Source organism: Penicillium verhagenii, assembly GCF_028828195.1.
Source record: "Penicillium verhagenii strain IBT 33310 chromosome Unknown utg000002l_segment0_segment0, whole genome shotgun sequence".
In the NCBI taxonomy this organism is placed as follows: Eukaryota; Fungi; Ascomycota; class Eurotiomycetes; order Eurotiales; family Aspergillaceae; genus Penicillium; species Penicillium verhagenii.
The window spans coordinates 2,751,103-2,779,000 of record NW_026643166.1 but is presented as its reverse complement, the minus strand read 5'-3'; the positions used below and the strand labels follow the sequence as shown (position 1 = coordinate 2,779,000).

At 47.8% G+C, this 27,898-nt stretch overlaps 9 protein-coding genes across 9 annotated transcripts; 4 read left to right on the top strand and 5 right to left on the bottom strand.

The window, feature by feature from the left end:
• Positions 1–1,296: 1,296 nt before the first annotated feature.
• On the top strand, positions 1,297–3,185 carry N7466_001001 (uncharacterized protein; the record flags this gene model as incomplete). Its single annotated transcript, XM_057160399.1, has 2 exons — positions 1,297–1,422; positions 1,542–3,185. The coding sequence occupies 2 exons, from the start codon at positions 1,297–1,299 to the stop codon at positions 3,183–3,185; spliced, it is 1,770 nt and encodes a 589-aa protein (XP_057026647.1).
• Positions 3,186–3,541: 356 nt separating this feature from the next.
• Positions 3,542–4,786, bottom strand: N7466_001000 (SEC14 family lipid-binding protein; the record flags this gene model as incomplete). Its single annotated transcript, XM_057160398.1, has 4 exons — positions 3,542–3,928; positions 3,985–4,374; positions 4,436–4,577; positions 4,647–4,786. The coding sequence occupies 4 exons, from the start codon at positions 4,784–4,786 to the stop codon at positions 3,542–3,544; spliced, it is 1,059 nt and encodes a 352-aa protein (XP_057026646.1).
• Positions 4,787–6,875: 2,089 nt separating this feature from the next.
• N7466_000999 (dynamin-like GTPase vpsA) lies at positions 6,876–9,476 on the bottom strand (the record flags this gene model as incomplete). Its single annotated transcript, XM_057160397.1, has 7 exons — positions 6,876–7,044; positions 7,099–7,183; positions 7,243–7,504; positions 7,566–8,207; positions 8,277–9,236; positions 9,314–9,383; positions 9,445–9,476. The coding sequence occupies 7 exons, from the start codon at positions 9,474–9,476 to the stop codon at positions 6,876–6,878; spliced, it is 2,220 nt and encodes a 739-aa protein (XP_057026645.1).
• Positions 9,477–9,993: 517 nt separating this feature from the next.
• N7466_000998 (H(+)-transporting V1 sector ATPase subunit A) lies at positions 9,994–12,221 on the bottom strand (the record flags this gene model as incomplete). The annotated part of the gene is made up of 4 exons (XM_057160396.1): positions 9,994–10,947; positions 11,010–11,677; positions 11,770–11,854; positions 11,925–12,221. The coding sequence occupies 4 exons, from the start codon at positions 12,219–12,221 to the stop codon at positions 9,994–9,996; spliced, it is 2,004 nt and encodes a 667-aa protein (XP_057026644.1).
• A 1,532-nt stretch (positions 12,222–13,753) lies between these two features.
• On the top strand, positions 13,754–16,647 carry N7466_000997 (WD40 repeat domain-containing protein; the record flags this gene model as incomplete). Its single annotated transcript, XM_057160395.1, has 7 exons — positions 13,754–13,792; positions 14,063–15,102; positions 15,162–15,256; positions 15,310–15,713; positions 15,785–16,265; positions 16,317–16,464; positions 16,536–16,647. The coding sequence occupies 7 exons, from the start codon at positions 13,754–13,756 to the stop codon at positions 16,645–16,647; spliced, it is 2,319 nt and encodes a 772-aa protein (XP_057026643.1).
• Positions 16,648–18,071: 1,424 nt separating this feature from the next.
• N7466_000996 (ATP-dependent RNA helicase eIF4A) lies at positions 18,072–19,454 on the bottom strand (the record flags this gene model as incomplete). The annotated part of the gene is made up of 4 exons (XM_057160394.1): positions 18,072–18,091; positions 18,163–19,056; positions 19,116–19,370; positions 19,424–19,454. The coding sequence occupies 4 exons, from the start codon at positions 19,452–19,454 to the stop codon at positions 18,072–18,074; spliced, it is 1,200 nt and encodes a 399-aa protein (XP_057026642.1).
• Positions 19,455–19,691: 237 nt separating this feature from the next.
• On the top strand, positions 19,692–21,254 carry N7466_000995 (SF3a splicing factor complex subunit PRP9; the record flags this gene model as incomplete). The annotated part of the gene is made up of 2 exons (XM_057160393.1): positions 19,692–19,781; positions 19,845–21,254. 2 exons carry the CDS (start codon positions 19,692–19,694, stop codon positions 21,252–21,254), a joined length of 1,500 nt encoding a protein of 499 aa, XP_057026641.1.
• A 648-nt stretch (positions 21,255–21,902) lies between these two features.
• N7466_000994 (ATP dependent DNA ligase domain protein) lies at positions 21,903–25,001 on the top strand (the record flags this gene model as incomplete). The annotated part of the gene is made up of 1 exon (XM_057160392.1): positions 21,903–25,001. The coding sequence occupies one exon, from the start codon at positions 21,903–21,905 to the stop codon at positions 24,999–25,001; it is 3,099 nt and encodes a 1,032-aa protein (XP_057026640.1).
• Positions 25,002–25,264: 263 nt separating this feature from the next.
• Positions 25,265–27,549, bottom strand: N7466_000993 (anaphase promoting complex subunit CDC23; the record flags this gene model as incomplete). Its single annotated transcript, XM_057160391.1, has 4 exons — positions 25,265–26,373; positions 26,431–26,614; positions 26,666–27,386; positions 27,452–27,549. The coding sequence occupies 4 exons, from the start codon at positions 27,547–27,549 to the stop codon at positions 25,265–25,267; spliced, it is 2,112 nt and encodes a 703-aa protein (XP_057026639.1).
• Between the last annotated feature and the right edge of the window lie 349 nt (positions 27,550–27,898).

Genomic DNA, 27,898 nt, shown 5'->3' with positions numbered 1-27,898 from the left:
TGACCGAAATCTCCTTGTCAATCGCTGGACTGGCGTGGAAATTGTAAAAGTGCTGATCATTTGCAGTAACAGTCCACGACTCACGAATCAACCGCGTCTACAAGTACAGTGTTTGCGCATCATGGCGCAAAGAAATGGCCTTAGCCTCATTTATTGCGCAGATAACCCTGTCGCTGAGTAGGTTCCTCCCGTTTCTTGCCGGCGCCCATGGTTCAAACTTCAACGTAATGTTAACTGAATATGACCAGTATCGTGTTCGTCCATGGACTTTTTGGGAAACCTCAGGATACTTGGACATACCGATCGTCCTCGTCGGTCCTCACAAATAATTCCTCTTCAGCAGATACTTTGAAGATCACCGAAAAGAGAAGCAAGTCACACAAGTTGAACTTGAAGTCTCTTTTTCATCGATCGGACAAAGCGAGCCCAAAGGAAACTCCATATGGGCAAGAGGTTTCCGGTTCGGGTTCTTCCCAGGCATCGGATGAGATAGTTGAAGACCCGGGGAGTTTGTTTTGGCCTGAAAAATTGCTGCCAGAGGTGGTTCCGGACTCCAGAATTTATGTCTGGGGTTATGATGTTGACATAAACCACATTTTCTCGTCTGCTTCGCAGGCGACCGTGTTTCAACACTCCATGAATTTACTAAGTGATCTTGCTAATTGTCGAATCTCCGATGAGGAGGTGAGTAACAGAACACAATAATAAGGGGCCTTGTGTTGATGGCTGTTCACTGATTATTTACCACAGAGAAATCGCCCTCTGGTATTTGTTGCGCATAGCTTGGGTGGCATCATTGTCAAAGATGTGAGACGCTCAAACCTCTCCTTCCAATATGCTTTCTGTTGACACTTCTTGAACAGATGTTAAACGCCTCCCGTGCGGAAGTCACATATTTGAAAGATATACTTCCGGCAACTCATGGGATTGTTTTTCTGGGAACACCGCATCGAGGCTCTCAAATCGCAAGCCTCGGCAGAATTGCTCAAGATATAACCAAAGTCCTTTGGAAATCCCCCAATACTTCTGTTCTCCGCGATCTGGAAGTCAATTCACAAACCCTGGAGCGCGTGGGGAGAGGCTTCAATCAGATCTTAGCGGAAAGACAACTGGAAGTCCACTCTTTTCGAGAGGAATTACCCACCAAGGGCATATTGGTACGAAGTGACAATGGCAAATTGCAAACTGTTCAGAACTAACAGATTTTCTGTAAAATTCTAGATTGTGAATCAGTTTTCGTCTGCTATAGAGAATGGTCGAGAAATCGTTGGGTCCATACATGCGGATCACAGAAACATGACCAAGTTTTCTGGCCCTCTTGATGTGGGATTTATTCGAATCAGCAATACCCTTATCAGATGGGTTGACGACATCAAAAACAAGAAAAAAGAGATGTCAGATAACAGAGAGGATTCCAGCTATGTATGCTTTGACAATCTGACCTGGCAAATATGAGGCTAACTTAGACAGGAGTACGACCATGTAGGCTAGTATTCGGGAAGTCACCTAATGTATGGAGAGAAGCTAACATTGAAAAATAGGAAGCTGTCAGAAGATGGCTTAATCCAGTCGATTTTAGAGCCAAGTTGCTAGCTATTGTAGACCAATCCATCTTCATCCATGATCGCGTCATTTCCAGAAGAACTGCGGTACAAGAATGGCAAAACAGCTACGGCGGCCTTCTCAATATCACTGGCGATACTGGATACGGAAAGACTTCATATGCCGCAAGTGTTGCTAAAAAGCTAACCAGAGAATGCGCACAAACAAGAAATTTCGCTGGCTTCGCGTTTTGCCGTGGCCTTACACCTTCAGCAATACTCAGAAGTCTACTATGGCAATTTACTCAAGTTGGGCAAATGAGGCCTCAAGAAATCCAAAAAGTCATGCAAGCATATCACCGACACTCGGGCTCAGAAATGAACGCAAGACTTACACCGGATGAAGAAAGCGTTGTTTTTCGACAAATTTACGAGAAGCTTCTTAGTGATTATGATCAAGTCACACTTATTCTGGATGCCGTCGACAAATGCACATCTCAGGAACACCTTTTACGACATGTGTCTCTTCTGGTCTCTTGTCTATCAAGAGCTCAAGTCAAATGCAGAATTCTTGCTACCAGCCAGGTCGCTATTGAGTGGCCACACGTCGAGACAGGCAAGCTGCTGCATGAGGTCATACCGATATCAGAGTCTGAAATGACAGATGACATCGCAGAATACGTTTGTCGCTCTCTACAAGATTTACGACCTCCAATGATGCAGTCTTCACAGGTTGTTATTCTGTCAAAATGCTCCGAAGTGGCAGGGGACGGTTGGCCATACGCGATGCATAAGCTGGCCACTGAATACGCCCACGAAGGCAGACACAATGTAGCCCAAAAGATTGAGGAATCCGTCCTCGAGTATAGGACCGACAGATTTTCAAAGGACAGCATACCAACCATTGAGTGCGAGCGAACACTTGCAATCGCATTGGGGGGCCAGGGGCTATACCAAGAGGCCGAGACTCTACAGCGGCAACTCCTTGAAAAATTGCAGTCCAATCGAGAGTTAAACAACAAACTCTACGAAACTATCATGAATGATCTGGCTCTCAATCTCACCGACGCAGAGAGGTGGGAAGAAGCCAAGGAAATCCAGCTTCAACTCGTCGATATCTGGGGACAAGGTGGACCGGAAACAAGCGATAAGCTGAGAACAGGGATCAGCAATCTTGCCATTACCTACAGCCGCCTGGGTGAATTGGAAAACGCGGAGATCATGCTGCGAGAGTCACTCCGCCGCGACATTGAGGCTTTTGGAGACGACATGGACCACAAAGTGATAGTGGTTAGTAAGATTAACTTTGGACAGATTCTGTCACAAGCGGGGAAATGGGAAGAGGCCGAAGAATTACAGTTGAGCGCGATGGAAGCAAGCATGCGAATTTTTGGGATGGACAATCTGGTTACGTTAAGTTGCATGTCTAATGCAGCTTGGACGTTGCAAAAGCAGGGCAAGTATGAAATGGCGAAAGAACTGCAGTTGCAAGTCGTTGCTGGAAGAACTCGGCTGCAAGGGCCTAATCATCCGCAGACTCTTGGGATATGTGGCAATCTTGCTGAAACCTTGGGCAATCTTCATGAATACAAGGAAGCCCGGCACTATGCCAGACGAGCATTGGGATATTATTCTGCTAAGTGATTTGTTTGGAATTATTTGAATGCTGATTTTGGGAGATCATATTGCGCCATTCATAGTGGCTGTACTGAACTTGTTTACGATTATGGGGAGTTGGCATTAGTGCTGATTTGGATTCAACTAGTATATAGGTTTATTGTTGTCGCCTCTCCGTATTCTGTGTTTTCAATGTTCTTGTTATGTTGTTTCTTTATTTTTGTCATCTTTCTTGATTTTCAAATGTTCTACATTCATTGATGGATGCTGTATACGATAGGATTGATGAATGCCTCAACCTTGGGATTGTACTGTTAACTTGCAAAGTCCTGGATATATTCGCCCGAAATTTATACTATCCATTTGACACGGAAGCTCCATCTCTATTCGATTCCGTTGACTTTGTTCACAGTTTGTAGAGTCGCGATCGTCTTCATCCTGTGAGACCCTGCTTCAATGCCAACAGCCACCGCCATCGTTTGACCATCCTCATCTTTAGTCCACTTGATGGGTCCTGGAGGCAGAAAGCCATCTGCAAGCTTCCAGTCAAATTGCCGCAAGATACTTTCATCGAGATTGGGCAGCGTTCCATGTTTGAAGGCAAAAGTGCCTCCGAATGCAGTCGGAATGTTCTCATCCTGGATATTCTCTGCAAGCACGGGTGATACCTCGGTGCTGGTGAGAACCACGATTTTCTCTGCCGTGTTTGGATCGACCCATGATTTCATATACTTCCAAATGGTGCCAAAATACGAAGGTGCATTGCATACCTGGGAACAATAACATTAGTGCTTGCACTAAGCAATCAAAATCATTTAATACTCACAAATATACGATGGATGGTCTCAGGATAACATGTAGATAGCAACCAGCTTATGCTCTGGGCAAAATACCGAAGGCTCCATGCGTGCTTTAAACCTAGTTCCGAAGCATCCACAAGATATATGGAGTCGGTGATTGGCTTTGATGGATCCGGTCTGTCGGTCATCATAGAGCACAAGGGGAGAACCATACGAGTAAAGCCATCGTAGTATACAGAAGCCAGCTGCAACATATCGGGCTTCGGGGTTGAATTCTCTCCAGGTTGCGAACTAGTCCAACCAGCTGTATTGCGTGTCTTGTCCCAGTTGGCTAGAGTCGTTTTGTCAAGGCAAGCGAGGTCGAACATACATATCGGTCGACCGGCTTTGTCTCTCCGGCCCGTCCAGTGGGGATACTGCGAGTCTCAGTAGGTTAGAGTAAAATCTCAGGAAAGATTTACCATGGGAAAACCTTACAAATTGACGAGCTTGCTCAAATTCGGCAACCTCCACAATGTCGTAAAGTCTCACGATCTCCTTCTTTTGGCGAAACAGGATTGCTTCTTGAAACTGCTTGAGAGCTCCATCTAAATCCAGGTTGCGGGCCGCCAAAAATCGACTTTGTTGGTGGTTAGCATCAAGTCATGGTTGAGCAAGTGGGGTGATGAGAAATGAGGACACAACTTACTGAAGAGTGGGCGGGTCCGATAACCCACTGTTGAGGTCTCCATCTCTTAGACCCTCCTCCGCCTGGGTCAATAGATCATCTATAGTGCATGACTGGACAAACTTTCTAAACACATCGTGTTCTTCAAATAAGCTGCCCATTCTCAGGATCTGACCGATGGCTACCGTGTTTTTCTAACAGTCTGACAGCGACAGGTTCACTGATGCTCGAAGCTGAGGCTCCACAGTGCACACGGGACGGTACAGAGTGGGGGCGATTAAGGATATTCTCCGCCAGGGATGCGAATGACGATCACGCCGTGAGATCTCAGATCATAAGTTCCAAGGTTTTGAAGAATGCTTTTTTATTCCAAAATCTATCGAAACGCTACCTCATGCCTGAGCAAGTTTTAGATTGAGCGTCAATGCTTTTATCCTGCACAGGGGGCCCATCCAACATATACCCGCGTAGCGGCGTAGGGGATCCAATGGCTCTGCGCTTCCAGCCAGGAGACCATCCAGATCCCAGAAAGAGAATAAATTCTCGAAGATTGGGGCTCCGATATATCCAAAATAAAAGTCCAGGGCGGCAGTTACATGGCCATTCGTGCTATCAAAGAGCAAGTTCGGTAAGCCTAGAAGTTACTCGATTAGATATTTTCTGCGAGATAGAAGGTTCCCACATACATAAGTCTGCTTGGACCGGAGTTGCTCTTTCCTCAGGAATCTTCGCTAGAAGCCGGGGTAAAGCCCTTCAGCAAAGAAGGCATCTAAGCCCTCCCACGATATTGGTTCATCCCGCCAACCATTCATGTGAGTATTCCGCTCACTCACACTCAGCTGTCAAGTACACATCTCCTTTAAGAACTGGGCAAAACTTGGGAACGGGCCACTGCAGGGTAGTGTTGCGACAGTACTTGAAATATCACCCAGGCGGCCAGGCTCGTGAATACTAGATTTCGATATTCACCTTGCAGTATGATGATGATGCTTTCACCATGGATTTAGAAAGGGGGAGTATTCTGTGCGAAGATCAGGTATAACTTCCTTAACCAAGGATTCCCTCCCCTAAACTGACTTTCATTTGAAAGGGCTTGGACAGTTCATTCTGCAATTTCCCGTGATAACAAGTATGATCCATATATTGTCTCCAAAGACAAAACAGCTTCAAAGGAAAGAGATATGCACGGCGATATCCTCTGTCGGACAAGAGTCATCGATGCCTCTACACAAACAAGAGCGGATCACATCAGCTCCACTGAGACGAGATTCCTGAGGGGCTTTTTCAAATTGTGTGGTAGTAAATCTTGGACAAAGGAACTCCAAGGTGACTGCTGCTGGAACTCATCAATAATGTTGAATTTTGAGACCCAAGAGTTGATTGAGTAAAAATAGTATCGACAAGTGGGGAAGAGGATTTCAGTATGGTGGGGAGAAAGAAAAAAAAGAAGAAAGAGGACAGCAAAGAGACAATAAGTCAAAGTCGGTATCAAAAGTTGAACTGTGTTGCACGATGAATACCATTCTCACCTGGACGTGTGAATTCGATTTTAATATTGTTGATTGGTAATCCAGTTGATACGATAACTATTTACTGAAAAAAAAGACAAAGGTTGGAACCTTTGCAGTTATATAGGGTTGCTGACTGAATTACTTTTGAAGATTATTTAAATTGGACCCTGGAAAGAATTGAATTGTAAGAAAAAGCCATCATGGACAAGAAAAACATCATTACTTGATACAGTCGTCATCTAGAAAAGGCTCAACAAAGGGAGAAAAAACATGATAACATATAAGGGGAACGGTATAAAGCTCTCAAATTTGGCGGCAGCAAGAAAAAAAGAAAGGAAAATAAGGGGGGCGCAAACAAATCTTAGATGCAGACAGCGCCACAAAGAGAAAAGAATACCATCAAGGCATAATGCAACTCCACGCCTCTTTCTGCACAACGCACCAGATAAAACGGACAAGGTAGAATCTCCCCAAACCCCCGCTAACTAAGACCAAGACCAAGAACTATATCAGCTCAACAACAAAAGGGACCTCAAAGCCTGTGAAAGTTTTTTCACAGATGACTCTAAGCGACCAAGGCAGCACGAGAGTGCGAGATATAGTCCAAGAATTTCCGTTTCGTTGGAAAGTCGTAAAAAGAAAAAGGGGACGGCGAGCCCAATTCCAGCGCAAATTAAGTTCAATCATACAGTCGGCTGTGCTGGTCATTTCCTTCACGCATACTATCAACGCATCTCCTTTACTGGACTTGGCTGACAATCTCGCTAGCGCGGCCCAAGCTCTCAACCATCTGTTGGCACTCCTTCCGCCGGCGGGTGGTGTAGTCGCTCTCCTTCAGAAGGTCATCCAGCTCGTTGCTGCGGTACATGTACTCGAGAAGCTCGCCTTGCATTGTGTCCTTGGTGAATCTAGATGATCGGTCAGCACCCAAGCATGGATTTGAAGAATCGGGATATACATACTGCACCAGGGTGTACATGACAGCCTTAGGGACCATGTCAATCATTGTGCGCTTCACAATGTTGAAGTAGGAAGTGATCAGAAGCTCTTATCCAGAAGTTAGTAAAACAGTCCACTAAACATGCGAAGATATCAATATTACGTACTGATGACCTCAACCTCGGTAGACTCCCGCTCGGACAGAGTGGCAGAAGCCTTGAGGGTGGGTGGCGGGGCTTCCATAGCAGCCATCTTCTTCTTGTTCTTTGAGGCCCAGAAACTGCCGAAGAACCCGCTACCGTTGGGATCCTGTGATCCGGTGGTGTCCAGGGAAGGGCTCGCAGCACGGGCCGGCAGGGGCTTGCCAGTCTTAGGGTCCACCTGGGTGGGCTTAGCGGCGTGCTGGCGCTCATTTACAATAGTCATAGCCTATAGAAACAAAAAGTCAGCTTTGCATAATAATAGTATGGCACAGAATAGAGAAGCTTACACGGTGTCCGTTAAGGAAATCGGGGTGGCCGGTGTTGATGTAGGTTGCCTCCATAGCGATCAAGTCCTTGACCAGCTTGTTTGTTGGCTCCATGCACTTCTTGAAGAACGCAATCACCACAGCGTGGAATTTCTCCTTGAGCATAGGGTAGCGACGGAACAACTGCTTGGTCAGGAGCTGACCCAGAATGCGAACCAGCTCGTCAAAGACAAGCGAGATACACTTGATGCTGGGCTCCTCAAGGCGCTTAATCTGCTGCTTGACGATCAACTCAAAGGCGGTGGTACCGACGAAAAGTGCCGGAGATGAACCGGATGAGTTGTAAAGAATGGTGCGGATATCAATATCCTTCACTTGGTCAAATGGATCAACGGCCTTGATACCGTTGGAGTATAGCTCATGGAACACAAAGCTGATACGAGCACCACCGGACAATTCAATGCTAGATAGCTCTTGGTTGTTACCTTCCAGAACAGTGCGGTACTCATTGCTGAACTCCGTGATGATGTTGAGGATGATGTTGGCGCTGTTTCCGAGCATCGAGTCACCCAGCTGCGACAGCTCGGTGGTGTATTTCTGAAGGGAGGAGGAAATTCTCGCCTTAATATCGGGCAGGGTTTGCTTAATATGCATCATAAGGATCTAAAACAAAGGGGATCAAAGTCAGCGCTGCCACTTCATCTCTGTTGTCGCAAAACGAGGAATACATACCAAGTTGAGCTTCCGCGCCAAGTACGGAGTACCACAGTACGAAGCCTTGTTCCGGTAGGCCTTGTGGTTCTCAAAGAAATTCTTCTCGTTCTCCAGAGCGTAGGCAATAAGCTTCTTGTTCTCAATGTCACGTTGACCACGGTTAACGACCGGGACATATCCTAGGCGCAAGGGGATAATCCGGCCAGCGAGAATATCCACCACATCGGTGCCGACGTCCATCAGATCGACCTTGCTCAAAACACCAATAGTGCGCTGTCCCTCGGGGTCTACCTCACGGGCCAACTTCAGACCGTCCGAGTTGGCCAAATCCTGGTTGGCCGAGGTCACGGCCAAAATGATGGCATTGGGCTTGCTGATGTACTTGAGCACCATATCCTTGATTTGACGTTCGATATCCTTGGGCTGGTCTCCAACTGGGACCTTGGTCAACCCAGGCAGATCAACCAGGGTCAGGGTGAGAACGTTGGGCGAGTAGATGCGCAGATTGATGGGGACCGGCGAAATTCCAGCGTTTTTGCCGACCTTGGTCTCCGTCTCACGAACAATCTCGTCTCGGATCTTGTTGAAGTCATAGAACTTCTCGCCTGGCAAATGCAGGAACTCGCCATACTCGTCGATATTGGACTCGCTATCGGTTGTCTCCAATTTTACGTCGCCGTTCGATTGGCTGCTGGCATCCTTGTTAATCAACTGCAGAATAAGAGGTCTCCGGGTAACAATTCCTGAGCCACGGGGCAGGCTAGATGTGAAGAAGCGGGTGGTTAGCAATGGCTGACGACGACACCGGGAAGGGCCCCGCCACCGCCGCGGCGGGATGTTTGGTGGTGGAAGCCCTCTCAGGAGGGAAGGAAAGAGCGCATACAAATCACGACCGACAATGTTCTCTAATACTGAACTCTTTCCACTTGACTGCGATCCAACGACGGCAATCTGGGGCAAATCGATAGGGTTTTGTACCTAAAAGCAAAGCAGCGGTGTCAGTCCAAAGCCGAATAGACCACGGTACTCATGAATAGGGTGTCGTAAATACTTACACCAACTGTGGAGAACACATCCTGGAGCTTGTTGACCAGCGAAATGAGGCCGGGATCATTGACATTTATGCTGCGCACGAGGTTAGCTTCGCCGTATCGGAGTGGAGGGGGACAGGGGGGTTGATGCGCACGAATAGCCGCCGGTGGTCGTTGGGCTTGCCATGGCAGGCGATATGAAGAAGAGCTGGGCAAAGGGATTTGAATATCAAATGGTAGGTTTTTCCCCCTAGAGAATTCCAAAGAAGAAAGCAAGTAATCGAGAGCAATACAAGTCTCTCGAAAGATGAGAAAGCGGAAGTGTGTTTGTTGGTGTGAGAGCAAAGGCGGTGATGAAGAGTGGCGGGAACAGGCATCCACCTCTGTACTTCATTGGTCTAGACTGTCAAGTTAGGTATACATGGTCATCTGGTCAACTCAAGTGCTGGCTTAGATTATCTGTGTCGCCTGATTTGATGTCAATGTTTAAACTTGAATGTTTAAAAAGTCATTAATGAGTAGTATGTCCATATTTCAGTCATTTCTAAACGGAACTGCATCTTCTATAACATTATCTCTCTAAAAAAAAAAAAACGAAATCATTCTGCCCCAAAGAGGAAAATTGGTTTGAACATAACTACAGGGTAATGTGCTAGTGAAAGGCCAGAAAATAAACATATACGCAAAATGCAAAAATATGCCGTCTACTCATCGGAGACAGAAGCAAAACGGTCCGACATGGCCTGCAGGATCTTCTCGTACTTGGCAGAAATCTCCTCCTCGTTATCGGGCACCTCGAACTTCATGTTCCGCAGGGAAGACTGGAGGTCACTGGTAGCATCACGAATCTTGTTCCATTGCTGGCCCTGGGCAACAGCCTTCTGGGCCTCGTCATGGTAGCTCATGAATGCCTTCATCATGTACTCAGTCTTCCACAGGGGGCAGAACTGGTCGTAATCACTGTAACCGTTTTGCTGCAGGAAGTCATCCTTGAGCATAGCAGCAACATCCAGGGTGATCTTGTCCGAGTCACCAAGAGCCGCCTTACCAACCAGCTGCACAACCTGATCCAAGTCCTCGGACTTGGACAGCAACTCACGAATGTGGTCACGCAGACGGGGGAAGTCGGGGTTGTGTTGCTCATAGTATTTGTCCAGAACGGCATTGTACTTGCTGTAGGACATGGAGGTGTTGACCGAGGGGAAGTGCTTTCGCTGAGCAAGTTTCTTGTCGAGACCCCAGAAGACCTGGACGATACCCAGTGTACTACTGGTGACGGGGTCGGAGAAATCACCGCCAGGGGGACTAACAGCACCGACAATGCTGACACTTCCAACACGCTCGGGACTGCCCAGAGCGCTAGACTTACCAGCGCGCTCGTAGAAAGAGGCCAATTTAGCACCGAGGTAGGCAGGGAAACCCTGATCAGCAGGCATCTCACCCAGACGACCCGAGATCTCACGCAGAGCCTCGGCCCAACGAGAACTGGAGTCAGCCATCATGGCAACGTTCTTGCCTTGGTCACGGAAGTATTCGGCAATGGTAATACCGGTGTAGATGGAGGCTTCACGGGCAGCCACAGGCATGTTCGAGGTGTTGGCAATCAGGCAAGTACGCTTCATGATAGGCTCCTTGCGACCGTCAACGGTAATGGATAGCTATATTCAATCGTTTTAGTGAACAAAGAAAACCACCAGAAGTGATATCCAATGGTGCTTACCTCGGGGAAATCCATCAAAACTTCAGCCATCTCGTTACCACGCTCACCGCAACCCACGTACACAATAATATCACTGTTCGAGAACTTGGAGACAGATTGGGAAATGACAGTCTTTCCACATCCGAAAGCACCGGGAATACAGACAGTACCACCCTGAACACTAGGGAAGAGAGCATCCAGCACACGCTGTCCGACAATGAATGGCGCATCGGCAGAAAGTCTATCGCTGACAGGGCGGGGAACACGGACGGGCCAAGTCTGCATCATGCCGTACTCGGTCTTCTTTCCCTCAAACTCAACCTCCAGGAGCTTCTCGGTCACAGTGTAGCTACCAGCCGAGGATATGCGAGTAATGGTACCCCGGGCACGCGGAGGCAGGAGGACCTTGTGCTCGTTCACCAGGCTGTTCTCGAATACGATACCCCAAATATCACCGCCTGTGATGTGATCGCCAACCTTGAAAGCGGCAGGCTTATACTCCCACTTCTTCTCGCGGTCCAGCGCATTGACGGAAATACCACGTGGGATGTAAATACTTCCAGACTTTTCGGAGATGGCTTGGAGGGGTCGCTGAATACCATCGTAGATTGTCTCCATCAAACCGGGACCGAGCTCGACAGAGAGGGGCTTACCCGTCCGAGTGACGGGATCACCGACGGTCAAACCAGCTATCGTTCGGGAGATTTATCAGTAAGTAATGCCATTGAGGGGGTTTGGGTGGACCATGGGTATACGTGGCCCGGGAGGGAGGTAGTCATACCGGTTTCCTCGTAGACCTGGATGGTAGCTTTATCGCCTTCGATTCGAATGACTTCACCAACGAGCAAGTCATGACCAACGTTGCACTGTGGAAATCCGGCAATCAGCATGGCCCATGTTCGGAGGCGGAGGCGGGAGCTTTGGGGGGAATCTTACCAGCTCGTACATGGCACAACCAATCATGTGCTCGGCCACGACAACAGGTCCGGAGACCGAGAAGATCGCACCTTGCTCATGAGTGTCTTCGGAACCCATCGTGGAGGTATTCGATGTGGATGTGGAGGAGATGGGGGTGGTGGAGGTGGTCGAATTGGATGGAGCGGGCGAGTCTGGAAGCGGTGGCAGCTCGGGCGGTGGAGGTGTTGACGCACGATGCTCCTTAAGCTCACGTCCGCTAATCAAGTCCAGGAGGGAAGACCGGCTCTTCAATTGAGGTCTCCCCAAACCTAACATTCGCTGGCAATATTGGGAGAAACGATTTTTGGAAGATAGTAAATCGTGAAAGATATCTCAAGGTAATCCATTGAGGGGGATGCCATGGCCAGCCAATCCACTAGGCAGCTCAGCTCGTGGAGTCCCCCTTAAGCTGTCATCCAATCCTCTGTCCGGGATTGGCGCTTCCGATCAAGTCTGATTTTGGAGAGAACAAAACAGCGTTGTATTTGAATTGGATATTGATATGTCCATGCAGAGGCAACCTAACATGTAATTCTCCAAGTAAAGCTAATGTTAGCCAGTACCTCGTATGTCGGTAGGCATCCGAAGCACAGATTGTGGCACCTAACTTTAAGTGATTCTAACATTCAAGAAATTTATTAAAAATTTCTGGGGTTCAAACTAGTATAATATGGTCTGTGTTTTCCCATTTGGTTAAATTATCTCGTGCGTACTTTGTTCCCTAACGTGGGGGTCAATGTCTAGTCATCACATTGAAGTGTGTACATTGATTTCAACGTTGCCCAGGTGTACTTCCGAGCCTGCAATCTATGCACTTATCTGCGTCCACACGTGGTGACTAGTACATGATTCTGAACAACATTGAATTATTCAAATGTTAGCTTACAGCTCTACATAGGGTCATATATATCAGAGAAATTCCAGTTTCGTTGGAAAATTATATAGGAATCCCCTCAAGACATACATCTGGGCACTTTGAATCTTTTTGAGAACGGTCCGAGTCAACTGGTTAATTAGGGACATTAATTATCTCCAGATATCAAGTTTCAATATTGAATCATTATGACATATAAAGACAGAATATAGGTATGAAGAGCTTAATTTATCCATATGTCAGACGACTCCCGAAGTATGCCCACTTTTTCTCTGGGCTGTATTTTGAAGTACCCGATCGGACATCAAAGTTGATGAGGTTTATTTCTATGTAGATCACAGTTAGCCTCGGTTATCAAAAGGAACCTTTCAAACCCAGTTAACATACTCCGCATCCCTTACAGGAGCAGTTGCCACTGGTACAAGTGCAACCCTGGGGACCGGTGCAGGTGCAAGTGGATCCGCAGCCACAGCCCATGATGAATTTGTAGGTAGAACAGGAATTAAAAGGATGGTGTGCTTTCCTTCGATTCTGGATCAAAGATGTAGGTTGCAGAGTAGTCAGTTGCATGCAGCAGAACTGATGCTTCTTATATTGAGTTGTTGTTGTAGGACTAAGGGCATCATGATGTCGTCAGTGGAGATGGGTGAACCATACATTTGTTGAATGCCTTAAAAAAGCGGAGTTTGTATCCAACGGTACTGTCATAGATACGGTTACAAGACCAGAATCTATCGAGTAACTGCATCTAGCACTTTGCATTGAATGCCCAAAGAATATTATTATAGGAAGGACTAAATCAAATTGAATAAAATGCTAAGGCTATTTAAGTTGTTCAAGTACTAGACCTTTCCTCATAATTGCCAGTGGGTTCGAGATCTTTTGGTCAAAGCGGTGCAGTCATCAAACCACACCTGAATATTGCGGCAACTAAATGTTCTTTCGCTCAGCTGATATAATTGTCAAGTGGATAGTTCTCCGCTTCTCATTCATTTGACCGATTTCCAAGATTATTTTCTTCTTTCAAGCCTTGTGACCTGGGGCGAACTGGCTTTCTTGTGACTCGAACTTGGATCGCATCACTGGATCCGATAAGCCCCATATCCACACAACCCTTGAGAAAGAAGGAGGGGAGAGAGAGGTACCCGCACTTACGTGAAGTTCGCTTCTTGAGCTTTGTAGCTTTGAAACCTACTCAGAACGATAACTGCTTGAATTTTCTCCCTATACGCCAACCCCCAAGCCCACCCAGCTCCAAGACATCTGGAGCTGTCCCGGGACATTCCCTATCTGCCACTGCCACTGGTCTGCTCACCTGGTTCTTTCCAAGAGCCAGGGAACTGGGCAGATCTTACAAACGGTCGACCTGGCCGACCATTCTCCCCAACAATATATCATCCCCGACGACCCTATAATCCCTTTACCCCTCGATACTACGACATCACATCCCCGCACTGCCGAATCCCCATCTGCCCAGCTCGTCTCCCTAACCTCCCAGCCTCCGCCCAGCACCACGACATCTCGGTCACCTAATACCCGACGCCGCCGCCGTCAACGATCGAGTAGTCCCGATATACACTCCCCATCCACAACAGAATCGGGAGCATCGTCGCTGCTAGAAGACTCAAGGGCCGGTGACGTTGCGGCCCAACACGAAACAGCTTCTCAACCCGGCCAAACCGACAACCGCCCTCCATCCCGCAAGCGCCGGCGCCTGCTCAACATGCGTGCTGATGGGTTATCAGGTGCTAATGGCTTTTCGCAGGCGTCTAACGGAGCTACTAGCTCAGGAAAAGCCAGCCTGAATGGTCAAGCGACTGCATCTTCAAATGGAGAGTCTCATGCCAACGGGGCGGGGAAAGCTCCGGCAAACCAGACATACTATGGTCACAACCGGGAAGAGGTGACCCGGATCTTGATCCAGAGCTTGTATGAGCTGGGTTATAACCGGTCGGCCTCCACTTTGACTGCAGAGAGCGGCCACCAACTCGAGACGGCTGGCGTTGCAACTTTCCGCAGTGCGGTGTTAGGTGGTCGCTGGGCGGAAGCTGAGAGGATCCTGATTCAATCATTCCGAAATGGTACAAATGGTCAGGATTCTGCACCCGAAGAGACATTGCTCTTAGCGGAGGATGCGAATAAAAGCGAGATGCTTTTCTACCTGCGCCAACAGAAATTCCTGGAACTTTTAGAGGCACGCGACCTAGGTGGGGCGCTAGGCGTATTACGGCAAGAACTGACGCCGTTGAACTACGACATAGACAGGCTCCATGCCCTTTCCAGGTAATTTATTCTCTAGAGGTTCTCTGTGGCCTATCTTCTGACAGTTATACTTCTTATAGCCTGCTCATGTCACCAACTGAGCTATTGTACGACCAAGCGCGTTGGGGCGGTTCTACCACGGCATCCCGAGAACGCCTCTTGACGGATCTATCTAGTAAGAGCTTCTACTTACCTATGAGTTCCTCGGTCTTTGCTTACCCGCTCTAGAATCAATCTCCCCTTCAGTAATGATCCCTCAGCACCGCCTCGCCATCTTACTAGACCACGTAAAGCAGAGCCAAATCAACAACTGCTTATACCATAATACCGCTCAACCGCCTTCTCTCTATTCGGATCATCTCTGTGATCGGAATGACTTCCCACTAGATGTGGGAATCAGCCTGACCCAACATACAGATGAAGTCTGGTACTGTGGGTTTTCTCATGATGGCACCAAGCTAGTCACTGCGGGCAGTGACAGAATGGTGCTCATATATGATACTTCGGATTTTACTATACTTCACAGATTAAATGACCATGGCAGTGGGGTTGCTTTTGCCTGCTGGAGTCCAGATGACACAAAGCTCATCACCTGTTGCCAGGACAAGAAAGCAAGATTATGGAATGTCGAGGTAAAGATTTTTTGCCGATTTTCATATACTTGAAGTACACCTCTGCTGACTCGCTTGCACTAACTTTACAGACTGGACGGTGTCTCCTGACCATCGACCACCATTCTGAACCAGTGACATCTGCAGGCTGGGCTCCAGATGGAGAGTCTTTTGTGACATCCTCTTTCGACCAGAACTCACAAATATGCCACTGGAGTATTCGTGGATCACCCCTACACATGTGGGAAGGTGGATTCCGAGTGCAAGATTGCGCAGTCAGTCCTGATGGACGGAGATTGGTTGCAGCTGACACAGACTCGAAAATACATGTCTTTGACTTCCGAAACCACGAAGAAGATTATTGTCTTTCCTTGTCTAGCAAGGCGACATCCCTAGCTATCAGCCGGGATTCGAAACACATGCTTGTGAACTTGAAAGAAGGTGAAATACACCTGATCGACCTCGAAACCGCAGGCGTGGTGCGACGCTTCAAGGGTCACAAACAAGGTCAATGTGTGGTTCGGAGTACTTTCGGTGGTGCTGGTGAGAATTTTGTTGTCAGCGGCAGTGATGGTAATTTTCACTCTTAAGTCAATCTCAGGCACAATTGCTGATTTACCATAGACTCGAAGATCTACATCTGGCATAAGGAGAATGGGTCTCTTGTAGAGACCCTTGACGGACACTCCAAAGGCTGCGTAAATTCCATCTCGTGGAATCCAGCAGATCCCACCATGTTTGCCTCGGCAGGCGATGACCGTGCTGTGCGCATGTAAGCCTGCATTCTCTCCTCGTGGATCTGTTCACTATCGTGGATTCCCATTAACCAATCTTCCTTTTCAGTTGGTCTCGAGACCGCAATCGCCCTCGCCCAACAGGAGTTCCCAGTACTCGAGGCGTCTCAACGAGTGGTGCCCCACGGACCAGCGCCTTAAGAACGACTTATGCCTTCTAGTGCTGCTAATCGTGCCATTATTCGACGTCTCTACTAATTTCCAGCTAGGAAGTCCTTATGTGGCTTTTCGTTGTCCGTTTTGACTTGCCTGTGGCATGGCATGGCGCTTTTCATGTTTCAAGGCACAAGATATACCATGGAGCTTCTGATTCAAAGACCGATAAATCGTGTTTGGCTTCGGCTTACGCTTCATTTTCATGTTATCCCACATTCAATGTTTGTCAGCTTTGCGCATTCCCACTTTATACACTAACCCCGATTCAACCTCCGATCCCCTACGTCTCATTCCTTGCACAGACCTACAAATAGTTTTTTTTTCTTGTTTTCTTTATTGGCATTCCAGTCATTTCAAGAACGGCGCCATTCAATCATTTCAATTATGGGGAGCTTTGGTTCTATATATCATTTCCCATGGAGGTATAGCTTAAATATATCTTCATTTTCACTGTCGGTCGTTGGTCCTATTGCTGGTTTCTTTGTTTGACTGCAGGTTGGCGTTCGGTTCCATGATTTGAATGAGATTGAAATTGGACAAGTCATCCGTACCTACTATGTATGGATACTAGTCTCCAGATGTCCTTTGTTTGTGTCGATTTAAGGTGCATTTTCAATCCATGGACGTTTCATCTGCTGTTCAATGTTTTAATGACTGGTTATTATGGATATCACCTGCAAGATTAAGCCACCTGGAAACCTGGGGACCTGATTAATGGATACTAGTACCTAGTAGGTACTACCTACTCGCGTCGGAATCGAGCTATCTGGTTTCTCCACATGGCATTATCCCGATGTCTGCCCTAGGTAGTACATCCCAATCTTATGTAAGGTTCGACACCGGGCATATGATAGTACACGAGAGAGAGGAACATTTGAATGGGTCTCCAGACTACCGCGGGGGCCGAAGCCCTGGAAAACACTCAAGAGTCAAGCATGAATATCCCAGTGCTAAGTATGATCTACTATTCAATAAATGTGTGTAAATTTTGTGCAGATCCATCATTCATAACTCCTACATATAAAAACACCAGGGGTACTGTAAACTGAAAATGACCAGCGAAAACAAAAAAAAAAAGATAAAGCTGTTGCTAAAGCCTCCATCGGTTAAATTTGAAAGTTAAATCATGAGTGCAACCTGCAACATTTGTCTGACAATTTTGGGCTGGGTAGTGTCGTGTTAGCGACCTGAGATGACGTGGTAGCTGGTGGTGCCAGTGGTTTTGCGCTCTCACAGAAATGTTTTCTTTTCCTTTTCCTCCACGCGCGATCCATTCTGGCATTGATCTTTTTAATATGTGACCAAGACAACTCAGATCAGATAGGGCTCCCCAATATTCAAATGAAAGGGCTTAGCCTCGGGGCAAATTGTAAAACGAATGCGACTTTTGGATCGTTCAAAAGACTGGGCTTAGTGCAGGTCGTATCGTTTATGAGAGCAAATCGGCAACTGTAGGGGACCAATATTAGTAAAGTGAAAATGCAAAAAGATACTAGGAATGCGGAGAGGCATGAACTCACCATTCATTGGCATCTCATCAATCTGAGTGGAGTAGTAGAGTTCGATATCACGCAGAATACGGACATCATCACTGGTGACAAAGTTGATGGCCACACCCTTGCGACCGAAACGACCAGAACGACCGATACGGTGAATGTAATTCTCACGGTTGGTAGGGAGATCGTAGTTGATGACGAGAGACACCTGCTGAACATCGATACCACGGGCCCACACATCGGTCGAGATCAGGACACGAGAGTTGCCTTGACGGAAATCCTGCATAATGCTATCACGCTCCTTCTGAGGCATCTCGCCATGCATGCTGGACACAGTGAAGTTGGCTTCGCGCATCTTGTCGGCCAGCCAGTCGACCTTGCGGCGAGTGTTACAGAAGATCACGGCTTGGGTGATAGTCAATGTGTCGTAAAGATCGCACAAGGTGTCGAACTTCCACTCCTCTTTCTCAACTGCAATGAAGTATTGCTTAATTCCTTCCAAGGTCAACTCATCACGCTTGACCAAAACGCGCACGGGGTCTGTCATAAACTTTGTCGTCATGTCCAGCACATCATAAGGAAGAGTGGCTGAGACGACCACAACCTGTGTGGCCGGAGGAAGGTAACGATAGACATCGTAAATCTGCTCTCTGAAACCGCGGTTGAGAAGCTCATCGGCCTCGTCCAGGACGAGCATCTTAATGTGACGGGTGCGGAGATTGCGGCGACGGATCATATCAGCAACACGGCCGGGAGTTCCAGATACAACATGTTGACCGTAGTCGAGTTTGCGAATATCTTCGCCAATGTTTGTGCCACCGATGCAGGCGTGACATTGGACATTCATGTAGTCGCCGAGCGCCATGATGACTGACTGAATCTGGGTTGCAAGTTCACGAGTCGGGGAAAGGACCAAGGCTAGGAAATTGAATGTCAGCCATACGTATTTGCCAGTATTTTGCCAAGCTTTCACGTACCTTGAGTTTCGCGAACAACAGTGTCAATGACCTGTAGAGTACTGATTGAGAAAGTCGCTGTTTTACCGGTACCGGACTGGGCCTGCGCAATGGTGTCACGGCCTTTGCAAATCTGAACGATGGCGCGCGACTGAACGGCAGAGGGAGACTCGTATCCATAGGCGTAAATTCCACGGAGCAAGCTCTCTTTAAGGTGCATATCCTCGAAGGTCGGGGCCACCGTGACCTCCTTGGAGGTGCTGAACTCCATGCGCTCTGTGCTGCTATTAGAAAGGCTCACTTCACCAAATCTCGAGAGGTGCGCTTACCTTCAGCGCGTCTGTCGATTCCTTCGGCCATGATGATAGATGTCACTTCACGGCAAGTAAAAAGATGGGGTATTCGAGAAAGAAAGGTGTATGTGAGGCATAGTAGGTTCGACTTTTTGCGATGGAAGCGGTACGGTCACATGACGACCCGCAAAGCTGCAGCTCTGGATTCCGCGAACTTCTCTCTTTTGACGTGTGTACGCCAGAATTCACTTCACTTCGTGTCTCTGACTCAGAAAACTTACTGTACTCTGGTCGCATACTCACAATGCTTCTTGAAGACCAGCGATTTATCCACGAGGATCTGGAGCGGCTGGAGCAGGCCGTTGCTGATCGCGTGGCCGACAACCCTCGGAATGTAAGTTCGCCGGCCGCATTGAAACGAAAAGCTCCAGATGCTAATTACTAGGGTGCTTCATAGATCCGTGAGAAACTAGCCAATGACCATGAGCTTGCCAAGTTTCTAGATCGGATTGAGGTGCAGTCCAAGCGACTGCTCGAAATTTACAAAGATGCGGATGGCCTGCGCGAGAAGGAGGTGCAGTCGATTGCCACGGGCGATCAGTTCGAAGAATTTTACAAGCAATTGGATGACATCAAAGATTTTCACAAGCGCTATCCAAACGAGCTAGTCGAGAACCTTGAACAGGCATACAAGCGGCATCAACCCGCCGAGGGCGAGTCGTCTTACATGGAGATCGATAATATGTTCACCGGCGAAGAGTGTTTCGGTCAATACATGGATTTGACCACCCACCACGAACAATACCTGAATCTACCCGGAGTTAAGCGCCTGAATTACGTCCAATACCTCGATGTCTTTGATGCATTCACGCCACCGATACTGAGCATTAAGCGGAAAGACAAGGTCTCTGATAAATACTTCCGTTATGTTGGTGAAGTCGCGACTTACCTCGAAGGGTTTTACAAGCGAGTAAAGCCTTTGGGGGATCTCGATGCGTTGATTACTAGCTTCGACGAGGAGTTTGACAAGCAATGGGCAGCAAAGGAGGTTCCTGGATGGGCCGATGAACAAACTGCGACGGAAGGATCAGGCGAGGGCATATGGTGCTCTGATTGCGAGAAGGAATTTTCCAACGAGAATGTTTACCGAAATCATTTGACCGGCAAGAAGCACGTTCGAGCCGCAGAGGCTCGCAAGGCGGCTGGCACATCGAACGAGGACTCTCAACCATCTGGAAACAAAACCTCGACGGCTTCCCTTGCAAAGGATTTGAAGGAGCGTGCTGTCGCTGTACGAGAGCATCGTGTGCGTTGCTTCACAAACACACTCAAGGACGAGCGAGAAGCCACAAGACGCAACGTTGTGCGCCGGCAAGGTCTGACTGAGCGTGAGCGTCAAATGGAGCGCGAGGCCTTGATGGCTGAGCCGGAGTCATTTGGTGATCGTGGAGGTGACCAGTCTGATGACGAAGAGGATAGGGAGAAGCTCTACAATCCCCTCAACCTACCGCTGGCTTGGGATGGCAAGCCCATTCCATACTGGTTATACAAGCTGCACGGCCTTGGAGTCGAGTACCCGTGTGAGGTTTGCGGAAATTATGTTTACATGGGTCGACGAGCATTCGATAAGCATTTCTCCGAGGCGCCTCATATTTATGGCCTTAAATGTCTGGGTATCACATCAAACACCAATCTTTTCCGTGAAATTACTCGCATTGAGGATGCAATGCGACTCTGGGATAAACTGGAACAGGATCGAAAGAAGGACCGAGACTCTCGGGAAAATGTGGTGCAGATGGAGGATGCCGAGGGCAATGTCATGCCCGAGAGAATTTACCATGATCTCAAGAAGCAGGGTATCCTCTGATGAAATTATCGTTTTGTTCTTTTTTTTCTTGTTTGGGGTGAAAGTGTCATGCAATACACAAAAGCTTGGAGTTGGGCGAATGGTATGGTTCGTTTTCTCTCTCTCTCTCCCACAGAGACATATGAGCATCATCAATAGGGAAAATATCCCATCCTGAAATTGAAATTGGAGTTAGCGTGCTCTCATAAAGGCATACGTACATTATATTCCAGAGTAAACATGAAAATATCTAATCCTGAAAATGAATTTCAAACTATGTTGGAAAAACAGGTGAAGCTTGAGGTCTTTCAGATCTGAGATACCTATTGATCCAAGGATCAAGGATGAGCTTTGTAATATGTACTCAACTCACCTGAACGAACTTACAACTACTAGCACGTATGTAGTACATACCAACCAGTCGAAATTTGAGAAATCAATGATTATCACTTACAAGAAGAGCTCGTGCAAGTGCTGTGAGCTGTCTATACATCGTAAATGCTTGATTGGTCACGTGCTTTCGTGTTTCCATGGACACGACCCGCGACCAGATTTCGTGTAGTCAGTTTCGATCCTGATTCCCTTTCCCTTTTGACTTCTTACCACTACTCACCTAGCGTGGAGAAGCAATCAAATTTACATTCATGTGAAACCTCACATCTATCCCCAATGGGATTCAAATTTGCCTTCTTTGGTGATCTTTTGTCGAGCCTAGAAGTGAATCGGACGACGAAGGCGGCTTCGACAACAAGAAAGGTCGAGTCTGACTTTCAGATCATTGCAAAATGGTTCACTCGACATGATCGCCAGATCCATCACCCGGAAACTGATAAACTGGCTCTGTTGTCATGCATGTTTCCCGAGAGACGAACAGACCGAGTATATTGGCTGCAGGCAACCTCACTCACTCGCGTTATCGGTCGCTGCTTAGGCCTTGGCTCGTCACGGATATCTGAACTCGACCAATGGCGAAAGCCTGGAGGCCCAGACTTAGGACAATGTGTCGAAAATGTGATGCGCCAGGCTGAAAACTGTATTCCTTGTGACCGTGACGTCTTGGCCGAGGAGATTGACGAAGCCCTGAACTTGATTGCCTCGAGGTGTCGCTTCTCAGGTCCTCAAGTCAGACGTCAGCATACTGCAGTTGATGTGGATACAGTTCTTTCGCCACTATACCGTCGATTAAGCAGCCGCGATGCTAAATGGCTCACTCGTATGATATTGAAGAGTTATGCTCCTGTAACACTACCAGAGAAGTATACTCTAGAGAGATTTCACTTTCTCCTTCCCCATCTCCTGCAGTTCCAAAACACCATTGAAGGAGCTCTTGGAATGCTCAACTCGGAGCCGATGAATCACTTCCCGCCTCGTATAGATCGAAAATTGGCAGCTAGTCTGTGTGCCACAGCACTGGACCATATACGCCCACGGGTAGGAATCAAAGTTGGCCGATCTGATTACTTAAAGGCAAGAAGTGTCAAGCATTGTCTTGAGATGACAAACCGCCGCCGCATGAGCATCGAAAGAAAATATGATGGTGAATACTGCCAAATACATATTGATTTGACCAACAAGCGAACCCCTATTCAGATCTTCTCTAAAAGTGGCAAGGACTCCACCGCAGATCGGGCAGGAATTTTGCCAACTTTGGAGACATCTCTTCACATAGGAAGCCCCAAATGCAAATTTACACATCACTGCATCCTCGAAGGTGAATTGCTCGTGTGGAACGGTAAAACTGGAAGCATATCAGACTTCCACAAACTTCGAAAGTTTCTCTCGCGTTCCGGTACTTTCATTAGAGTCGATAGCGATTCACCACCCCAGCCATATGAGCATCTGATGATTGTCTTTTTTGACATACTCCTCTTGGATGACAATGTCTGCCTGAGAAAGCCACATCGAGAAAGGCGGTTGCTGCTGAAAAACTTGATACATACAATCGATGGTCGATCTGCGATGGCTGAACAGGAAATATTGGACTTTGACCGACCAGATGGCTTTCAATGGCTAGAAGCTAGCTTCTCGAGGGCAATCACTCGGCGGTGGGAGGGACTTGTTTTGAAAGCTTGCGACGAGCCGTATTTTGCTATGCATCCTGCTGGCGGGAACAACCTTTTTGGTCGATGGATCAAAATGAAAAAAGACTATATCCCGGGTCTGGGGGATACAGTTGACCTCGTTTTAGTCGGGGGATTCTATGAAGCCGGCGACGCCGCTGCTCTTCCAACCACCAGTGAAAGAGTGGAGTGGACGCATTTCTTGGTGGCGTGTCTTGTGAACAAAGATGACGTTCTTCAATCACGAGGCGCCCCTCGCTTTCGAGTTATAGATGTGGTTGGTCGCCATTGCATGTCCCACCTTTTGATGTGTTCTCTGAATCAACTTGGACAGTTCGTAGCACGGGATGTCGAAGATTTCCATGAATTCGAGATTGAATATGGAAATGCCAGTCTTCCCAAAGCTGCCAAAGTTTTCAAGAAACCATTTGTTGTGGAGATAATGGGCGCAGGCTTCGAAAAACCTTCCGGTGCCAGATTCTTTACACTGCGATTTCCGCGTATTCTCAAACTACACACAGACAGAAGCTTTGAAGATGCTGCATCATTTTCGGAACTACAGCTTCTAGCAGAAAAGGCCAGATGTGTACCTCCCGAAGATTTGACTGAGGAAAGAGAACATTGGCGCAAACGCCTTAAGATTGGCAGTGGGCTCAAAGACTATGTTGTACAAAGATCAAAAAGCCCATCTTCACGGGGCTCAAGTGCAGAGCCAGATTGCTATTCAGGAACTGAAAGTGCAGTGGAGACAGCTAGTGATGGGATGCACTATACCGATTTGTTCTCGGGGCCTCCCGTGAACCAGCCTTCTTCTTGTGGAAATATGAGCAAACAACAGTCGGACAATTCAGAAAGGCATCCTGCTCTGTACGTCGACGAGACACTGCTGTTGAGTGATCTTGAATTTTCTCCCCCCAAAGCCAACGTCTTGGCTGAAAATCGTAACTTGTCTCAGCGACAAGAATGCGATGAGAAAGGCAAAGTTTTGAAAGGTCTTGAAAATACGACAAATAGGGTAACCGATGTACCCCAGGAAAAGAGGACTGTGGTGGCTTCAAATAACAAAGCTCCATCTAGCTTGACTTCCATGCACGAGAAAGAAATCTCAAGCCGTGCAGTTGAGATACCGCGAGCAAAGCCCCTCAAATCTCCATTGACCACAATTCCAATTTACATGCCAGGGGGCCCCTCGGATGTCGGGCAAAGACCAGATGACTCTAGTCTCTATGGGTTCTTGAAATTTCTAGGATCTGATAATACCACTGGTGCTTTGTCGGAATCTAACATATCTGCCGCCTCGGAAGGCATGGCATTCGGTATTTCTCTTGTCAACGTGGGCGAAACATCTTTGGGCAGAGAGATACATAGGGTAGCCAAGACAGTGTCTCGTGCCATCCAAAAGAAATCGTTCTGTCCTTTCAAAGGGAGGATATTTTTTGTGGATTCTCTTATCCTGGAGCAGATCAAGTGCCCTGGAGATTTGAAATTCTGCTTGCGTGCGACTTGGACGGATCTTGGCAAGCAGTACTACTACGCCTGTCTTAAATGGGACTTACCTGACCAGAATCAGTCTGATAACCACCCTGGCTCTATCGGTGAGCAGGACGATAAAAGTGCAACAGTTCCTTCAGTCAGTTTCGATCGAAGTGAAATCCTGGCGCTAGGGGAGTATACGTCGATCAATCCGCCATTGCGTTTCAAAGGCTAGGAAATATCTGCGCATACCAAGCCTCAAATGATGAAGTCCGTCTCTCACCTGGCAGATACACAGATTAAGACCAAGACGAGAAGTACGTTTGGATTCGAATTCTATTCGATAGATGTTCTTTCAATGTCGCTTTCTAACAGTTGAATGTAATTTTGCGAACTCGTAATAATAAATGACCAGGATAACACTAAACGCCACGGTATCATGAAAATGCATGTGAGATGAGCTCCACGCCTAATGCAACAGACAACGTTGGAGGGAGACTAGCCATCATCCTCCCGTCTGGCCCGAACATCACTCATAAGCGCTCGCGCTTCTTCCACTTCGAACCCATCTTGGCATAGTTCTCCTGCCAAGAGATCCGCACGATCTAGATCACCATTCCGTAAGGCATGCTGCGCCAGCCACAAACGTGCCCTAGATGTAGTTGCGGTAGGGCCACTTCCATGGTGCCATGTTTCACCGGCAGTAGAGTCATCATTCTGCATGGCAAATGATGAAGTTCGTGGACGGGACTTCCGGCGACGTCTTCTAGGCGCATCGTCTCCATCGTCACCGGAATTCTCGTTATCATCGCTGTGGGTAGCATGCTCAGAAGCAGAAGAATATTCCTCCTCGTCCGAATTTGCTTCCTCATTGACTGGCGCACCGCCGGATTCTTGCTGTAAAGTCAATTCCATGTATGCGGACGCTTCTTCTTCGTCACCAAGGCGTTCGTAAAGAGTTGCTATTTGGTGTAATGTTTCGGTATCGAGAATCTTCCGCGCGCCGGGACCTGGGCTTGCACCGCCTGAAGCACCTTCTGCATAATAGGCACCAGCAACAAGGGCACGTTTCAGAGCCTGGATACTCTGTTCGACACGGCCCATCTTCGCATAACATGATCCTACCGCCTGCCACATCTTCGGGTCGTATGGCTGAAGTGCGGCTGCCCGCTGATAGTAGAACAGGGCATAGAAAGACATATCAAGGACTTCATACGCCTGACCTAGTCCGTACCAAGCGCGGTAGTCTTTCCGGTTGACATCAACAGCACGGCGGTATGACTCAATGGCGGTGTGAGTGTTTTTCATTTCAATGTACTCGTGACCCATGAGGGTCCATGCTGACAGAAAGTTACGGTCGAGTGTCAGTGCACGTCGGAAGTACATGACTGCCTTTTCGTGTTCGGATTTCAGGGAATAGTAGTTGCCTACCACGCAACAAGTTTCAGGGCGGAATTTGTCGGTGGCAATCGCAATCTGAGCGACGAAAGCCAACTGAGGCCGTGCACCCATAACGTATAGTATGTTGGAGTAGTGATCAAGTGAGTCCAGCCGATGTGGAGATGTAGCCAGGATCCGATGAAACATCTCCGCCGCTTTGTCAAAGTCTGAATACCGTTAGTACAGATATTTGAATACCAAGGACACCCTGCCATTGATCTTACCTTTGTCGTGATAATAAAGTAGCGCTTCTTGGGTCTGGAGAAATGCGTTGGTAGGGAACAGTGTTTGAAGTTGGCCGAGGTCCCTGTATGTCTCTGGCGTGGTTTGATAAAGTTCCTGGCTGGAGTATGTGTGGAAAATTAGAGTCATGAGGTTTTTCGGCAGGCGGTCCACGATTTGTTTTAACTGTAGGCATTGTCAGGGCCAAATATTTCAAAGTTCCAGAAATCGCCTTACGTCTTCGTTATTTGCCAAGAGGTCACCCAGTTCTTGCCATGCTCCCCAATGAAATGGGTTCAAATGCACACTCTTGAGGAGCCACTTGGTTGCCAGTTCTTCATTTCGTCCTTTCAATGACACGATGGCATAGAGGTATTCCAGCCAGCCTTGTCCCTGGTCGTCAAGCCCATTGGAGCTCCGCTCCATGAGCCACCCTTCCAAGCCGCGGGCGAGGTCTGGTAGTTCTCGATTTACCGCCATTCCACCATCCGCCGGGCCCAACACCATCTCTGTTTCTTCATCCTTGCGCTTTTCTCCTGCCAAAAATTTCGCATAGAGTGCTAGGAATAACGATTTTTGACTAACTTTCGGGTATGGGTTTCTCCGTGGTTGACCCTTCGAGCCTTGAAACGGAGATGCCTTCTCTTTCCCCTTCAATGATGTCGGGGGTTGTTTCGATTTTAAATTTGATGAGACGACGGAACAAGGTACTGGAGGTGTTGTGGGAGGTAGGAATACGGCCGCACAGCGGTCATACTCCCGGGTGTCGAAATACGATTTGGCCAGGAGGTATTTGTGAGATTCTCGGGCTTCCATGGCCGCTTCGATGGGGTCTTGTGCACCTAAGTACGGGTTTGGTGGTGGCAGTGGAGGGTCTGAGATATCCATAGGTGATTCAAGATCCGAATCTTCAGCCATGACTGGTAACGGCAAAATGGAGTCTAACATTTCTGCTGCCCTGAATAGTGACATGCTTATTAGCTGACTTTATCAAGATAGAGTGAAAGTTGGGTTTGGGAGTACCATTTTGACGATTGATATAGACACCGTTCCGAGCATTTGATCGCAGATTCTTCGAAGCGGTACCTAAGCTCCAGGATGACTTCCTCGGTGATCTCCATGGTTGCCATCTCCAACGGAGTCCCTCAGCAGTGCGGGGGCAATTTCGTGAGTTTTTTCTGGAATTAAGGACTTGAAGCAAACTAAACCAACTGTAGCATTGATTTTGGTTTCCTTTTTGAGCAAGCCTAGTTCCAGATTAAACGTAAGTTGTGAGCGCGAGAATGTCAATATTGAGGTTTCCGAGCAGCGTCGCGTGTGGTTGCAACGCGCGATAATGCAGGCAGTAACTGACAGCGGTCAGCCCGGTGAAAACCAAATAATCTCCTAGTACTATGCTGTAGGAACCAGCTTCAATAGGCTTTAGGGTCTGAACAGAATAATTGGGAATAATTGGATAGCCAGTAAGTA